The sequence below is a fragment of the Saccopteryx leptura genome, chromosome 3 (assembly GCF_036850995.1).
Source record: "Saccopteryx leptura isolate mSacLep1 chromosome 3, mSacLep1_pri_phased_curated, whole genome shotgun sequence".
Classification (NCBI taxonomy): Eukaryota; Metazoa; Chordata; class Mammalia; order Chiroptera; family Emballonuridae; genus Saccopteryx; species Saccopteryx leptura.
In genome coordinates this window covers 196,137,829-196,156,035 of record NC_089505.1, presented here as the reverse complement: position 1 = coordinate 196,156,035, position 18,207 = coordinate 196,137,829, and the positions used below count along the sequence as shown (strand labels likewise).

Below are 18,207 nucleotides of genomic sequence, written 5' to 3'. Positions count from 1 at the left end.
TCTTCTGTATATAAAGCTGAGCAAACAGTTTAACAAAAACCATCTTCACAAATAGAACATAGTACATTTCCTTTAAAAAGAAACTCGATATACTGATGGAGTATTTAAAACAATGTTCACATTCCTTTATCTAGATGTCATTTAAATCAAGAATTGCCTACATGGATTAATTTAAAGAAGCATTCTTCAGAACCCTTGTTATAGGAAAATTAATAGGTATCCCACTAAACAAGGTAGTATGATCAAATGGAAACGCTTTGGAAGAAGTTAAAAAGGGTCTCCTTGCTTTCCTCTTAACCACAAGATTTACAGAGCCTCTAAAATGCAAATATACATTAGGTCCCTCCAAGAGAGGAATAGAGAACATACCATTTCCAAGTTAATTTGAGCATGGAACACTTTATTCAAAATGCATCTCTGTCTCACAGAGCTGGAGGTCCTGGAGCCAGTGGGCAAGTCAGACACCCATATCTGTCCATTCTGCACTCCCAGACCACAACAACCTTGGAAACAAAAAGAATTTAACCTCCCCACAAATGTCCAGGGATTCATCTTAGAGAAAACAGGACTAGGACAGAATGTATAAAGAGCTTGATTAAATCTATGAAAATATATAAGTATGGAGCAATATCTAGCAGGAGGATCATTACATTTGAACATTTCCCTAATGGGGGGGAGAGAGGAACATCTTAGCAAAACTGTTTTAAATACATGGTCTTTCCCAGCCAATAACTGGGAGATGTCATCCAATCATATTTCAAGCTGGAAATTACTAGTATATGGCATGATTTAAAAAAAGTCACAAGCCTGACCTGTGGTGGCACAGTGGACAGAGTGTTGACCTGGAATGCCAATGTTGCTGGTTCGAAACTTAGCACTTGCCTAGTTAAGGCACTCAGAAGAAGCAACTACTAGGAATTAATGCTTCCCACTCCTCCCCCTCCTTCTCTTTCTCTCTCCCCAACCCCACCCCCACTCTCTAAAAAATCAGTAAATAAAATCTTTAAGAAAAAAGTCACAAATTTCTTTCCAGCCTTGAAAACACAAACATATTTGACAGCTTTAATGTGAGGGCAAATTAATATCTGGGAGGATTAGATACATTTTAAAACGTTTTTTTAGGAAAAAAGAAATAAAAGCTCCAACCATAACAAGCTATAGTAGTATTTCAGATGAGTCTGGTATCAACTGCAAATTTGCAGACACTAACATAAAATCAAACACATGCAGCTTACTATCGTGGCAGATCACAGAAGACGGGTACCAGGAAGCCATGCAAGGTTAATGTTTACGCATACAAAAAGTTCCAAAGTTGGAGGGATACCAAAAACAACAAGCCATTTGACTTTCTGCTTTTGAGCACTCCCCAATAATAAGGAAGTATGAACCTAGATGACAGAATAATCTGATTATACTAACTCATCCCTCTAAATTGCTGAAGGAGAAATGAGAAGTGGTTGTGACGTTTTAAACTGGGAACCAAGATCTCCCGACACGATATGTCAGTGTCAGCTCCTGGTGAATAGGAAAGACAACTTTTGCTTGTGTACTCCTTACCCAATGTTGACATACACACTTGAATTGCTCACTGCTACATCTCATAGCAAAAACCGAATTCCATATCCTGTTTTTAAACATCAGTAATACTTGGACAAAAATTTCCATCTTGCCTTGAACCAAATGGTGCTTCTCATTCATTTGTTTCAAGGATCAGTCAGAGTCTGAAACATATGAGGAAAAAGTCAGAGGAATAACCATTTCTGAAGCATAGCATTCGGAAACAAAGCAAGACCAAGGAACCCAAAGACGATAAGGCCATTTCCTCACTTACTATAAAGTAACACACGCTGACAAGACAAGAAAGAACTGGGACAAACATCACTTAGTGAGACTTTCTCCTGACCACCTACTTGAACTATAACATACCCCTCGCTCTGCATGCCTAGTCTCCTTCTCAGCTTTTTTTCTAAGCCTTTATTACTCAATCTTATAACTTACCTGTTCATTATGTTTATTGTTTGCTGTATAACTTGCTTTCATAACAGTAAGGATCTCTGCTGGGCTTTGTTTCCCTAACTGATAAGTCCTGGTGTCTAGAACAGTTCCTGACATAGAGATGCTGCTCACTAGATTTCTGTTGAATGAATGAACAAACAATACTACTTTTGCCATCTTTGGATCCTAGAGTCCAGAACAGAAGAAAAAGATTGCAGTCCCTTTTCTTTTCACCTGAAAGCCATGCTGAGGTTTCTCCCCACCCTAACTCCCAATCAAAAAAAAAATTTTTTTTAAGAAAATTGGTATGAACTAGCTTGAAAATGTGCCATATTGATTAATGTACCAAAGAAATATGAAATCAATTTTATTTCACCTTGTCTGTTAAAAAAATAATGCTTATTAAACCTTAGTAATAAATATGTCTCTTAATAAATGATTCTACTTCCTAAAAGATTCCTTTCTTCTTATTCCCCTTAATTTAACCACTGATTACTGTAACTAAACTATTCAATTTCCTTCACAAGCCAGGGCATTAAACCCTCATTTGTCTAGCGATCACTGTACTGACTGTATAATAAATATTAACAGTCTGCTCATACAAGGCCGACCAAGCAAAGACAAACATAAGTACTGAATTTAGGCCTCACACCAGTGTTTCCCAATGTGGGGCCACGCCCCACAGGGGGGCAATTCGATAGTTAAGGGGGGCAATTTGAAAATAGACTCCACACGACTTTAACTCTCTCGCCCCGGGCTATTTAAATGCAATGCTAGATATCAGTGCCAAATTTAACAAAAAATGCAATTCTTAAATAATTGTGGTAAATAATTATTAAGTATAATTTCGTTTGACGAGACCAAAATATCAACTGGGTGATTGGCGTCGTCAAGTAAACTTCGCCCTGGGTTCACCGCAGAGCTTGCCGTCTGCCGCGGGGAACCCCGGACGTTTTAAAAACTCGCTAAACAACGCAGTTATTCTCACCTAATTGGCCCATCGCAACTTCTGTAGTGTTTCACATCATTCAGTTGGTGTTAACTTGAAATAAGTGTCAGTCAAAACTGTTGTAAAAGCTCGTTTATTTAATAAATATACATATATATTGTATAGATATAATTGGTAAGTATTTGATTTTATTTTTATCAATATTAAACTCTTTATTAAGTACTTCTTGCATAGGGGCTAGAAAGCAATAATATTTTATAAATATTATTGGAGCTATAATAGTGCATGCACGACAATTTTAATTTTAGAAGCATAACTTTCCAGAAAATTTTGTCAAGTGGAAAAAATATAGATACCTTTTGATTTGCGGTGGTAGTGTAGTAAATGTGTTATATACATTTAAATAAATATGAATTTTTAGTATACGTTTACTCTATGTCACATTGAATATATTTTAACACATATTTTAATATTAGTTTTTAATTGATCTTATTTTTATTTCTTATAGCCCATAGTAAAATGAGTGGTGCAAGCAAGAAAAAAACTCGTCAATATTCGGAGGAATATTTAAAATTTGGGTTCATACCCGCTGTTCACTATGAGCGGATTCCTTTTTGTCTTTTATGCCAGCAATGCTTGACCAACGAATCAATAAAACGAGGTCGTCTTGAGGCGCATTTGAAGGCGAAACATAGTGCTCATATTAATTCCAATTTGAGTTACTTTAAAACTTTAAAGAAAAATTTTGAAGAAAGAACAACATTAAAGTCTCTATTTTCTGCTCATACTTCAACTAATAATCGTGTTCTTGAGGCTAGTTATCAAATTTCTTTATTCATCGCTAAAACTGGAGAAAATCACACTATAGGAGAGAATTTAATAAAACCGTCAATATCAGCATTTCTTAAAACGGTTCTTGAAAAAGATGACAAAGATGTAAAAGCTATGCCACTCAGTGACAATACTGTTAGCAGAAGAATAGATGAAATGAGTGAGGATATTGAAAAACAACTTATTGAAAAGCTGAAAACAAGAAAATTCTCCTTGCAAATGGATGAATCAACTTTGAGAGACAGTGAGGCAGTATTGATAACTTACGTAAGATATATTGATAAAGGACATTTTGCTGAAGAAATGTTGTTCTGTAAAAGATTAGAAAGCACCACTACCTCCAAAGATATATATAATAAGCTGAAAAACTACTTAGATGTCAATGATATACCAATGAAAAATATAACATCTTGTGCTGCAGATGGTGCTCCCAATATGATGGGCAAGAAAAATGGCTGCTTAAAATTGATGAAAGATGCGAATCCAGAAATGATTCTTGTGCATTGTGTTATTCATAGGGAAAACTTGGTAGCTAAAAACATCTCGCCTGTTCTGAATGAAGTATTACATACAGTAATAAAGTGTGTTAATGCTATTAAAGCTAGTGCCAAATGTGAGCGTCTTTTCAAGCTATTTTGTGAAGAACAAAATGAAGACCATGTGAGACTTTTACTTCATACTGAAGTAAGATGGCTATCTAAAGGAAACTGTTTGAAAAGATTTATGGAACTGTTTGATACTCTTAGTGATTTTTTAAGTGACAAACCTGAAATGAAGTATCTGTTAACAAATAGATGGTAAAGCGTTTGTGAGTTATTTAGCCGATATCTTTGAAAAACTAAATATATTAAATAAGCAACTTCAAGGAACAAATAAAACTCTTGTCGATGCAAAAGCAAAGATATTTGGTTTCATTACCAATATTGAGTTATGTCAGAACATATTAACAACAAAAACTTTAAATAGTTTCGTTGGCTCCAAAAATGTAAAGTAACTGATACCACTTTACTTGTTATTGTCAATCACTTGAATATTCTATCGGCTGATTTAAAAGAAAGATTTTCTGATTTAAAACAAATTGTTTTCCCAACATGGATGATGCAGCCAATGTTAGTGGATTTGTCTGATATATCAAATATGCAGTATCAAGAACTCGCAGAATTGCAAAATGATGAGTCAGTTAAAGCTTTACTTTGTGAGAAAACAGAAATCAAATACCCAAATTCAACCAAATGTGCAAGAAAACTATTGCTACCGTTTCCATCTTCATTTTTAGCTGAATGTGGATTTAGTGCTATAAATGATTTACTGGTAAAAAAAAGAAATCGGCTGGATATAACACAACGTGGAGACTTGAGACTAAAGCTAACCAAATTGAACCTAATATAAAATCTCTGTGCAGCAAGCATCAAGCGCAAGGATCACACTAAATTAAAATAATAAATTAATATAGAAAAATCTGTATTAAAATTATTTGGAATTTAAATTTCTGTTTTTCATTATATGTTTTGAAATTTTACTTACTGAGTTTTGTCAACAATTTCATAGTGATTTCTTCCTAGAACCTATCATTTATGTTTATTAAGTGAACAAATCAATTTTTTAATGTTAAAAATTATGTATGTTACATGGGGGGGGACATAAAAATTTTAGAAAGGTTAAGGTGGGGCATGGCACAAAAAAGGTTGGGAAACACTGCCTCACACCCTCCTCTACCACACTGAGATGCCAGCACTCTTCCTGTCTTCACCAACCCATTCTTAGTTTTAAAGTGCAGCTGATTCAAATACATACAGGAGAGAGACAGGTACATACCCAGAGGAAGGATCATCTATTTCTGGGCCCGTGACTAGAGGCCCAGAGTAGCTATATCTTACTACTTTTTCATTCTGTCATGAAAAATTTATAAAATTTGTTACTCTAAATTTTCCAATTCCCCCCCCCAAAAAAAAATGTACTGAGGCAGGACATAGTCCATGAGCATCAGTTTGCAATCTCCTGTTGAAAGCCTCAGCTGGGAGACCACTGCTAGCAAGATGCCCTCCATTCCCTCCCTTCCCCTCCCCTCCCCAGCACCAGGCCCTGAGATCCCCTGTGGGATGCGCATTTAACCACCCTGACTTCCCCAGGCTCCCCTAGAGCGCCTTCAATGTGTCCATCTTCCCTGTGGGGAGCATCTTGTTCTTCTTCATATTCCCAGCATTCAGCAGAATGCCTGGCACATAGTAGAAGCTCAGAAAATGTTTGAATGAAATGAAAATTTGAATAGGACCACCTGGTCTCACACTCCTAATAGTCACTTTGAACTCATCAGTCTGTTTTCTAGCTTGACACCTCTTAGCCAACTAATCTGTAGGGAAACATGCAATAAAGGTCATGGGCATTGATACCAAGTGTCAACTATGCCTGGAGATTTACAGCATTTCTCTATTGTGAGGAATAAGCAGCCTTCAGCAAATTATGAAAATAGGAAAAGAAAAACAAACAGGAGATATGACAAAGAAAAACAATTGTATACCATGTACTTGTAGGAGATGAGAAAATATATGAAAGAAAATTCAGTAAATTACTACCTAATTTCTCCATCATTAAAAATACTCCATGAGCTTCTTACAGATGATAGTTAACTAAGGCATGTTAAAAATGTCTCTATTTTGTTTCTTAGCTAGAACTTTAAGGAGAGAAAAACTCTGCAACAAATAAATTTCTTAAATAACAATAAATACAGAATTTATCATTCCAGATACTATTTGGAAAAAGGTCCAAATGTGTAACTGCTCTCCAGAACAGGGTCATACTGCAGCACATGTGGTTTCGCAGTAAGCCAGAGAAATGTGTCCTATACCTTTACAGTTCTTCCTTTTGTGTTTTCTCACGATGAAAGCATCAAGGAAAACTTACAGCTGTACAAAAGATGCACCGGCATTCCTGGAGTGTGGTCATCTTGTCCAAAGACTGTTCACACAGACAGAGTTTGCAAGTGACAAGAGGAGCTAGAGGCAGATTTCCAGGCATCGGATTTTCAGCAGTCATGGTGGGATAATGCAGCCCACCAACTGAGCCCCTCAGCCTGTCTTCAGTGTCTGCAGTCTCCTCAAACCCTGCATTAAGATGCAAAGCAGAAAATATATCACTGATGCACCTATTGTTTAATCAACATATTTTGGCATCAACAGAGCAAACCCTCACCCTCAATCTCTAGGCGTACAGTGAATGCATTTCTGAGAACCATGGGCTACAAAGCTTGCTACCTTGTCAAGGTGTTCCTGGAATCCTGAAATTTCAGGTGGCTTCACTGTCCTGGCTCAGATTATGTAAACTATGGGAATTAAATGACCATATGAACAAACACTCCATGTGGTAGTCACACCACTACAACCAATTCAATAGATTCCAAAAATACTTAAAAATAACATGTCACCCAAAAAGTTAAACAAAGAATTACCATATGACCCAGCAATTCCAATTCTAGTTGTACGCCCCAAAAAACTGGAAAAAAAAAGGATTCAAACAGATACTTGTACACCAATGTTCACAGCAGCATTTTTCACATTAGCTACAAGATGGGAACAATCTAAATGTCCATCAACAGATGAATGGATATACCAAATGTTATTTAAACACATAAAATGGAATATTATTCAGCCTTTAAAAGAGCTGAAATTCTAACATATGCTACAACATGGATGAACTTGAAGACATTATGCTAAGTGAAATGAGCTAGAGACAAAAGGACAAATATATGATTCTGCTTATATGTGATGCCTACAGCAGTCAAATTTATAGAAACAGGAAGCAGAAAGGTGGTTACTAAGAGTTGGAGGAATGGGGAATGGGGAGTTATTTTTAAAAGAGCACAGAATTTCTGTTTAAAGATTAAAAATTCTGGAAATAGTGTGATAGTTACACAACATGTAGATATACTTAATGCCACTAAAAGATACACTTAAAATGGATGAAATATTAACTTTTATGTATATTTTATTCCAATAAAAAAAATCTCAGTGAAGTGTTAGCATTGTGTTCCTTCATATGCAAAATTTCATTTATTCTTTTACAACCATGATGATTATTTCCTTCATTTTATAGATGAATTGAGGTCCTAAGGAATTAAGTAATCCGCCAAAGTTCTTTTTGAATATAGCAGAGCAAAACTGAAACTTCCATCTTCTGAAGCCAAACCTGGTCCATTACACCAGAGCTGCCTCACCAGTGAATATTTTGTGGATGTAGCATGCATAGGAATAGGAAGGGGGAGAGAGAGAGAAAGAGAGCGAGAGACAGGAAGTCCTTGACTACAGCTTTCATAAGTTCACTCTGATTGTACAAAAATAAGATTTGTCTCCATGTATAGCATAACTATAGAAAGGGATATTTCTACACTGAAAAATAAAAAGTGTAACTAAAGTATTTCCCCTAGATTTTTATTCAGAATATCTTTAAAAGAGGTAAAATAACTGAAAATTATCTGCCTGCATATTCAGTTCACATCACATCAAGAAATTTAATGGTTTAATTCAGGGGTACCCAAACTTTTTACATAGGAGGCCAGTTCACTGTCCCTCAGACCGTTGAAGGGCCAGACTATTAAAAAAAAAACTATGAACAAATCCCTATGCACACTGCACATATTTTAAAGTAAAAAAACAAAATGGGAACAAATACAATACTTAAAATAAAGAACAAGTAAATTTAAATCAACAAACTGACCAGTATTTCAATGGGAACTATGGGCCTGCTTTTGGCTAATGAGATGGTCAATATCCGGTTCCCTATTTGTCACTGCTAGCCGTAACAAGTGATATGACACACTTCCGTGTGTCCCGTGTCACCAGAAAAAGTACTGTAGGGAGCAACGCTGTGCTTTGTGGCACTGCCACATACAGTACTCCAGTACTGCACTGACCACCAATGAAAGAGGTGCCCCTTCCATAAGTGTGGCGGGGGCCGGATAAATGACCTCAATGGGCTGTTTGGGGACCCCTGCTTTAATTAAATAAAAGCAAAATCCTAAAGAACTTACTATTTTAAGAGTAAGGCAAACCTGACCAGGCGGTGACGCAATGGATAGAGCATCGAACTGGGATGCAGAGGACCCAGGTTTGAAAAACCGAGTTTACTGGCTTGAGTGCAGGCTCATCAGGCTTGAGCGCAAGGTCACTGGCTTGAGCGTGGAATCATAGACATGACGCCATGGTCACTGACTTGAGCCCAAAGGTTGCTGGCTTGAAGCCCAAGGTTACTGGCTTGAGCAAAGGGTCACTCACTCTGCTGTAGCCACCCCCACCCAACCCAACCCCATCCCACCCCCAGTCAAGGTACATATGAGAAAACAACCAATGTACAACTAAGGTGCTGCAATGAAGAACTGATGCTTCTCATCTCTCTCCCTTCCTGTCTGTCCCTGTCTGTCCTTCTCTCTGACTCTCTCTTTGACTCTGTCAAAAATAAATAAATAAATAAATAAATAAATAAATAAATAAATAAATAAATAAGAGTAAGGCCAATTCTAACAAATTCTGCCATAGAAATAGTTGTGAATACCCTCTCTCCCTGGAGAACCAGAATTTTTCCTCCCAATTTTTGGACAAAAGAAATTACATGTTCAGCATTTGCTACATAGCCCCACAGTAGCATAAGTCTCAACATATAGGTATAAAAGTATTAAAACAATGTAGAGAAGAACAAATTGGATCAGTTGGGGAAAAAAAATTTTATCTAACTGCACTGCCTTTCTTTTGTCATACCAGAAATAGTCAACAGTTACTAACTCTAGTAATGTGAAGTATTCAAGGTTTTTCACATACTTTTGAGTGGTAGTAGTAGACTTGACTTAAAAAATAAATAAAATGCTAATGAATAATTGGCTTCCAATATGATACTTCTTGGGAAAGATACAATAAGGTTCAAGACATAGTGTTTTTATTCAATTAACTATGAATGAGTAATCATCCAAGAGTAAATTAAATTCAAATCAACCTGTATATCAAATTCAGGATTTTGAAGTTTTTTAAAAAAATCTCTTTCAGGTAAATTAAGGGTAAAATTGAATGACTTTATCTCCCCACTCTTCCCAGTTTATGCCTAGAAAAAACTATCACCCATTTGTTTCTCCAAAACTCCCCACAGAATACAGAGGCTCGTCCATCTCCCCCAACTGCTATCTTCTCATCTCTGTCTTCCTAACATGTTCACACAACATATTCTGAACTACCTCCCCTACCCTGGAAAAAAAAAGATAAATCCCAAGTCAAACAACAAGAAGAAATGTAGCCTGTAAATGCTTCCTGAGAGGGGAAGATGGGAAATGACACAGGCCAGAACCATCCCACCCCACAAATGTCAGTTATACTTTTGAGCCCATCTGGGGAACGCTGTTGTGAATAGACACAGCAAGCCCTGTTGTTTCCATCTAGCAAGAGATCTAGGTATTCTTCAAGAAAGTCAATTAGTCCTCAGTCTCAAACTATACTACTTTTTTAGAAGGAGACATTAAACAGGCCAAATTTTTAATGTTCTAAAACATGAAGATATAATTCAATACCTTTTAGAAGGTATATTGCAGAAATAGCCTTCTTTGGAAGGCAGAACTAGCAATTGCATTAATCAAGGCTATCCGAAACATAATCTTATCTCTTACCATGTTCTTAAGTTTTTACTCTTGTCTTTTACTGTATCCATGTTTTTACTCCTTAGTTTGTGAGTTACATAAATATATCCATCATTCTCAGAAGTTTCCTCCTGATGCTCTTTATTTATCATGATTTTGTGCGTGTTATAAGAACCCTCCAAGCAAATTTTTAAATATACAATACAGTATTCTGAATGACAGGCTTTATGATGTTCCATGGTTGTATACTTATCTCCAAACTCATCAAGTTGCATACATTAAATATGATTAGCTTTTTGTCTGTCAATCATACCTCAATAAAATGGTTTAAACATATATAAATTTTAAAAATATATTTATTTATAAAAATATTTTATGACATAAAAACTTTTATAAATCAGAGATGTGTTAAAAAAATTCCAAGCATTCCAAATGAGGCAGTACTTGTGACTCAGTGAAAGAGAGGAAAGAAGTTGTATATTTCATCCCTCTGAGCTGTGCACAATCCAAAATAATGCCTCAAAAAAGAAGTGATTTATTTTTCTGTGTACAATAACCCCAATTCCCAAAAGTAATGCCTTCCATATGTTTTTAAAGCAATGGAATTTTATGAAAACAGTCTTTTTTTTTTTTGTATTTTTCTGAAGTTGGAAATAGGAAGGCAGTCAGACAGACTGCCGCATGCACCCGACCAGGATCCACCTGGCATGCCCACCAGGGGGCGATGCTTTGCCCATCTGGGGTATTGCTCTGTTGCAACCAGAGCCATTCTAGCGCCTGAGGCAGAGGCCATGGAGCCATCCTCAGCACCCGGGCCAACTTTGCTCCAATGGAGCCTTGGCTGCGGGAGGGGAAGAGAGAGACAGAGAGGAAGGAGAAGGGGAGGAGTGGAGAAGCAGATGGGCGCTTCTCCTGTGTGCCCTGGCTGGGAATCGAACCTGGGACTCCTGCACGCCAGGCCGATGCTCTACCACTGAGCCAATCGGCCAGGGCTGAAAACAGAGTCTTAAGTAAACCACCCCTGTATAAGAGATAAGGTAGATGAATGCTGGTTGAAGCAATGCTGGGAGACCCAGGCCAGGTCCCATTGGCCTTTCCCTCTGCAGCCTTCCAGGCACCATCATAGCAGCTGAAGCCTTCACCATACACAATTTGAAAACCAGCCCTGGCCCTGGACAGTTGGCTCAGTGGATACAGCGTTGGCCCAGCATAACAGACATCCCAGGTTCAATTACCAGTCAGGGCACACAAGAGAAGCAACCATCTGCTTCTCTTCCCCTCCTTTTCCCCCTTCTCTCCCTCTTCCTCTTCTGTAGCCTGTGGCTTGACTGGTTCTAACATAGGCCCCAGGAACTGAGGATAACTCAGTTGGTACAAGTGCATCAGCAATAGCTCAACTGATTCAAGCATCGGCCCCAGACAGGGATTGCTGGGTGGATCCTGGTCGGGGTACATGCAGGGGAGTCTGTCTGTCCATCTCCGCTCCTCTCACTTAAAAAAATAATGAAAAAGAAAAAAGAAAGCCAGCCCTTTGGTTTTTACTCGAGTAAAATCAATAGTGAATATTATAAAAATGAATGACTTCAGGCCCTGGCCGGTTGGCTCAGTGGTAGAGCGTCGGCCTGGCATGCAGAAGTCCTGGGTTCGATTCCCGGCCAGGGCACACAGGAGAAGCGCCCATCTGCTTCTCCACCCCTCCCTCTCTCCTTCCTCTCTGTCTCTCTCTTCCCCTCCCGCAGCTGAGGCTCCATTGGATCAAAGATGGCCCGGGCGCTGGGGATGGCTTCTTGGCCTCTGCCCCAGGCGCTGGAGTGGCTCTGGTCACAACAGAGCGACGCCCGGGAGAAGCAGAGCATCGCCCCCTGGTGGGCAGAGCGTCGCCCCCTGGTGGGCGTGCCGGGTGGATCCCGGTCGGGCGCATGCGGGAGTCTGTCTCTCCCCGTTTCCAGCTTCAGAAAAATACAAAAAAAAAATAAAATAAAATAAAAAATGAATGACTTCATAAAAGAAAAATATCAAATAAAAAATCCTTTCACCACTGATTGATTAGAAATAGAGCTCTTCAAGCAATAATCAGGAGAATCCTGACATTGTCTAATAAGTTCTCTTGCTCTTGAGATGTTTGGGAATGGCTGGCTCCACCATGTCCTAGTGTTTCTTCATTTATGTTTTATTAAGATGTTCCAGTCTCCACAACAGGAAACCACCAATAGTAGAACCTTACCCCCTACCCAAACTATTAGTAAATGGCATGAGAATCAGAGGGGGTGCCCATAGGAAAACTGGCGACCATTCACAGCTCCTCCTGAACCTTTCACAAGATCACATGCTCATACGTACACTGACAGTTCACCACTCCCTTCCAGTTTGCAAAAAAGTTTTCCTTCTCGAGACTCTATAACTCATTCTTGCTCAACTTGTTTTGCCTCATACTTCACGTTTTATTGATGTTTCTCATTTTTCTCCTTTCCTGCCCGTCTGTCCCTATCTGTCCCTCTCTCTGTTCCTCTCTCTGTCTGTCACAAAATAAAGAAATACAGAAAGAGAGAGAGAGAGAGAGGAGAGAGAGAGAGAGAAGGAAGGAAAGAAGGGAGGGAGGGAAGAAAAAAGATGAATAGATGATAGTTGCCTTCAGGTTTAAATTTTGGAAAGTCAGTGGTAGAATTATGGTAGGGTCATGAGGGGCAGACTTCACCCAAATTGTAAAAGTATCACTTGCTTAACTGTAGCTAATCCCAGAATAGGACAGAATGGCTGGAGCATGCAAGGAAGAAAAAACATCTGATTTTGCACTAAATTACCAGAAAAGGGGAATCAGCAGTTCCATCTACTCTATGAGTGTCTCTTGCTCTAAGAGTGTTCATTATATGAGAAGCAAGTACTTATCTGATAGGAAAGAACAGGAAAGCCACTTATCTCATGTATTTTCATTGGAATTGCCAAAGAAGGATAATTCAGAAGCAGTGTTAGAAGCACAGGATGTATAAGGAATTTGCCTGAAAAAGCACTCTGCTCCAAAAACATAGAGGGTGGGAGGGCCAACATTCAAGTATTTTTTCTTTTCTTTTCTGAGAAGAGGGGAGATAGAGAGACAAACTCCTGCATGTACCCCAACTGGGATCCCCCTGGCAACCCTCAATTGGGGCCATGCTCAAATCAACCAAGCTATCCTCAGCACCCGAGGCTGACACTCAGACCAACCAAGCTATCCTCAGCATCTGGGGCTGATGCTCAAACCAGCCATTGGTTGTGAGAGAGGAAGAGGGAAAGAAGGGGGAGGGAGAGAAGGGGGAGAGAAGCAGATGGTCGGTTCTCATGTGTGCCCTGACTGGGATCAAACCTGGGACGTCAGCACACCAGGCTGGAACTCTATCCACTGAGCCAGCTGGCGAGAGCCTCAAAGTATTTTTAACTAATGTATTTATGACTGTTGCACTACCTAAAATCACAGTAGTTATTCCACTACACAAAAAAGATAATGTGTTTGCAAAGAATAATGCTTTACTAGGATGCTTATTATCTAGTTATTTAGGAATTTTTACAGCATTCTGTAAAAACTTTATAACTTACATAAATTGATAAAGCACAGTTAAAGAAACTAAGAGAAATAGAAAGCTACCAAAATGAATCAACTGGATATGACTGATGTAACAGAATATTAATGTATGTAAAATTCCAGTTGATCTGTGCTGAGGACTTAGTTCCAGGCTGCATTTTGAAAGTCTAAGAGTTATTCAAGAACAAGGGACAAAACAGAGGGGAGATATACGAATACTCTCAAAATGTTTACATAGCCATGCGAGACACAGAGTCATCCCTGTGAGGTAGGTGGAATAAAACATATGAATACATGACTACCAGAGAGGGCTAAGAAAGGGAAGTGTTTTTAGGAAGGGTAGGTGGTGGGAAGGTATAGCTGAAGTGTTCCCTTGGATGGTGAGAGAGATTCTCAGGAAGCAAATAATTTTAAATTAAATATTTTATACATATTTAATTATTTTGTATAAGAACAGTGCTCAAGGCCAATGAATAGATACATGGCAACGTACATAGGACACTGTCATTATTGAAAAAGAAATAGATTAGAAAATATTCTCTAGAATAAACAAATCCAAGAAATGTTTAATTCTTAGATATGATAGATGTAAATATTCACCTACTCAGGCTTTGTAAGATAGCATTGTCAAAAAACACATGTGCCCCATGAGATAAAAGGGAATTTCTGTTTTCTTTCCCACTGTTTCAAAGCTTCATTTAGAGGATATCAAGAAATGAAAAACAAACTCCTCTTTAGTTCCTTAGTTTTAACATCTTCATCTCATCGGTTTCCAGAATGGCAATAAGATTATAACTTTGTAACTTGAAAACCATCATGGTCTAAAATGGAACTGATTTGCTAATATGTCTCTTAATTTGTTATGTGGGTGAAAAGGACAGATACTCCATTAGGATGGGCATCTTAAATATTAGCAGGAACTATTTTCTAGACAGTCTCATTGCTATTTGAAATTAGGGTATGAATACAGTCTGTTACAAGCATTTTAATAAGATTTTTTTTTCCAGCTTCATTGAGATATAATTGATACATTATATCATGTAAATTGAAGTTATGCAACATAACGATTTCACATATATATTTTGTGAAATGATTATCATAATAAAGTTAGTTAACACATCCGTCACCACATACAGTTACAATTTTTTATGAGAATAATAAAATCTAATGTTTATATTTTTTCCTACAAAATATATAGGTAAAATATATGGAAAAAAATATGAGATCATGGCCAACAAAGGACATGACACTGTGATAAGCTAACTCTAAATCTTAAAAGTATTGAGCACCTGGGATGTCAAGTTTTAACACTGGCAAAAAGCTGATCCTTTTTCTAAAAAACATATTTCTTTTTTCCATGTTCTCATTACCACAACAGGGTAAGGCCCAAGAGGAGGAAATCCACTCTGAGCTTTCCTAACAATAAAAAAACATATCAAAGAAGACAGAGGTGAATTTGAGAATAACAGGTCAATGATGTTTTTGGCACTGTAATTTTACATTCATCATGTTAGCTCCCTCCTTGACATCACAATGTGCCCTGCCCACTCCTTTTTTAATCAACAGTTCCCTTGCTTCCCACAATTCAAAAAGCCCTGCTGAATAATTTTCTTCCCCCCTGCCTAGCATAACAACAAGCTCAGAAGCAAGAAGAAATGCCACATAAAGGCAGGTCAGAGAATGATGTAATCAACAGATCAAGAAGAAGTGTTATTTCAGAAAGGTCTATAGATCAAGAGAAGGGCTGATTTCTTGGGTCATGACGTTAGCAGCAAACTACAGTCACTAAAGCACAAATAATCTAATTAAAATATTTTCTCCGAATGAACAAAAACATATGTATATATTACCCTCTCCTGTGAAAGCTAGAAGTTGCATATAGAAATTTTAATTAGAAACAAATTTAAAACCAGTTTGGAAGAAGAATCTTCTCCATCCCAACTAAGTAAAGTACAGGGTGTATATTTTTCTATGTCTTTGCCAAATCAGTTTCTTAAGGAACCAATAATGCAGGAAACAAAACCCACAAAGAACTGAATTCCATAAGTGTTAGGTGCAAGGGGTGTAGACATGATTAAACCCTGTCCCCCACATATAAAGAGTAAGCTAGTTGAAGAGCTTGTCAACAATTAGTTTCATGTAATCATACACTAGACAATTTGTGGGTTTACAGCTTTAGCCACAAGTCCAGCAAAAAGAGAAATCAGATGTCTTGTTCTGTCTTTCCAAGAAAGACAAAGAACCAGTTGACTAAAGATATAGGACTCAAACTCATGACTGCAGAAGAATTAGAAACCAGTGAGACATGGCTTTCCAAGTATGTGCTTCAATAGACACTGCAAGCCAAGTGATCAGAAGTATCTCCAGCTATGAATAAGAAAAGTGCATTTCATTTAGTTTGTTATATTTTCAATTCAAGAAAGAGATGTGACCATAGATGAGAAGTTTCTCATTCTGTGTTGCAAAAGCATTGGCCACTTTTACTGTCTTTAATGTATCGCTTTCCACTTTGAAATAACTCCTACAGTATGATGCACTAGGTTTAGAAGTATTCACTGACCAAGTAAATAGCAAATGTCAAAGTTAATAAAAATAGAACATTAATATAACACCTCTCACATATGCCTCAAAGTGGAAAAAAATTAAAATTGAAGTAATTAAATAAATGAACTTAGATGATGATATAACTCTTCAAATTACTGAATGCTTGCATTGTTTACAATAGCCAAGATATAGAAACAACTCAAGTGTCCGTCAGTGGACGAGTGGATTAAAAAGCAGTGGTACATACATACTATAGAAAACTATGGAACCATGAAAGAGAAGGAAATCTTACCTTTTGCAACAAGGATGAGCCTGGAAACTATTATGTTAAGTGAAATAAGCCAGGCAGAGAAAGAAAAATACCATATGACCTCACTCATTTGAGGAATCCAATGAACAATGTGAACTGAGAAACAAAATAGAGACAGAGACGGGATCAAAGGGACAAGAGGGAAAGGGGATGAGAGGTTGGGGTCAGAGAAGGGAAAGAGATTGGTGAAATTATATACACATAACACAGCGTTATAGAGAGCAGAAAAGCTAATCCTGGAGGGAAGTGGGGAGGGCGTTATGGGAAGGGGGGAAAGTAGGATGTTGTGGGGAACACAGGGGGGATGCATTAAGGGGGACACTAGAATCTATGTAAACACAATAAATTAAAATTTAAAAAAATAATAGTAACGTAAAATGAAAAAAAAATTACTGAATGCTCAGGTAACATCAGAGAAAAAAGATGGTTGAGATGACAAACAGCAAGGTATTCTTCATGCTCAGGTAAAACAACATGAATTGATAACTACCACTCTAGTCCAAAGTCACTTCCAAGATTACGCGAATCCCTTCAGGACAGAGGCCACATCTTATAAGGCTTTCTATCCTCCGCACCTGGCAAACAGTAGACACTCAATATTATAGTAGATAAGTCTTCTCAGTGAATGTGGGAGAGAGAAAATATTAAAGGCCTGTTCCTCATCTGTATTCACTTCCAGCAATTCAGACACTAAAAATACTGATAATTTACTGTAGCTCAGGAATTTCTGTAAATGAAGGCAGACATCCCTGAACAAAGTCCGCAGCACTCAGGAGAAGTAGCTGCAGATACCTACCCAACACAGCCCAAAGTGGACAGCATGACTTGTGGGGCAGGTTGGCCCCTTTCCCATATCCAAAATAATCAATTGCACAAAGTAAGTTTAGTCCCAAAACTGTTTGGACTTTGTTCCTCCATCAACATCTGGGTTCAGCATGATTCGTGACCTCTACTTCAAACTGGTGATTTCAAACCCTACAAACCTCATTTAACAAGAAAGCAATGCTATTCATCAAGGCCGGGGGCAACACACAAGCCAAAATCAATAGAAACACTATGGAGAAATGATTCTGATGTCCTGACAAATGTTTCTGAACATCAAAAATATTGAAACTACTTTTCAAGAAAAAAAAATTAAATATATTTTCTCAGATTAAATGTGTTCATATTATTGAATGAAGATAAAGATCGTTTCCAGAAAGTTAAATATATATATATATATATATATATATATATATATATAAAATGTATAGATAAAATAAGCTTTTTTTCCCCTTCTAGATAAAGCATAATTTCTTTCTCTGCTATAGAGTTTGGCTGAGAAAACCTGGTTCATAATCTGGGAGACCCAAAAACTAATTATCATTTAAAAAAAAATACATGTCTTAAACTGACCTAGTTTGGAAGCCTGG

The 18,207-nt window shown here is 37.7% G+C and overlaps 1 protein-coding gene across 1 annotated transcript in view; it reads right to left on the bottom strand.

The window, feature by feature from the left end:
* Positions 1-18,207, bottom strand: part of RNF144B (ring finger protein 144B) — a 264,045-nt gene that overhangs the window by 79,926 nt on the left and 165,912 nt on the right. Inside the window, exon 2 of the mRNA XM_066377134.1 lies at positions 6,677-6,876. Coding sequence (XP_066233231.1) covers positions 6,677-6,876 — 200 coding nt within the window. The remainder of the gene's footprint in view (positions 1-6,676; positions 6,877-18,207) is intronic.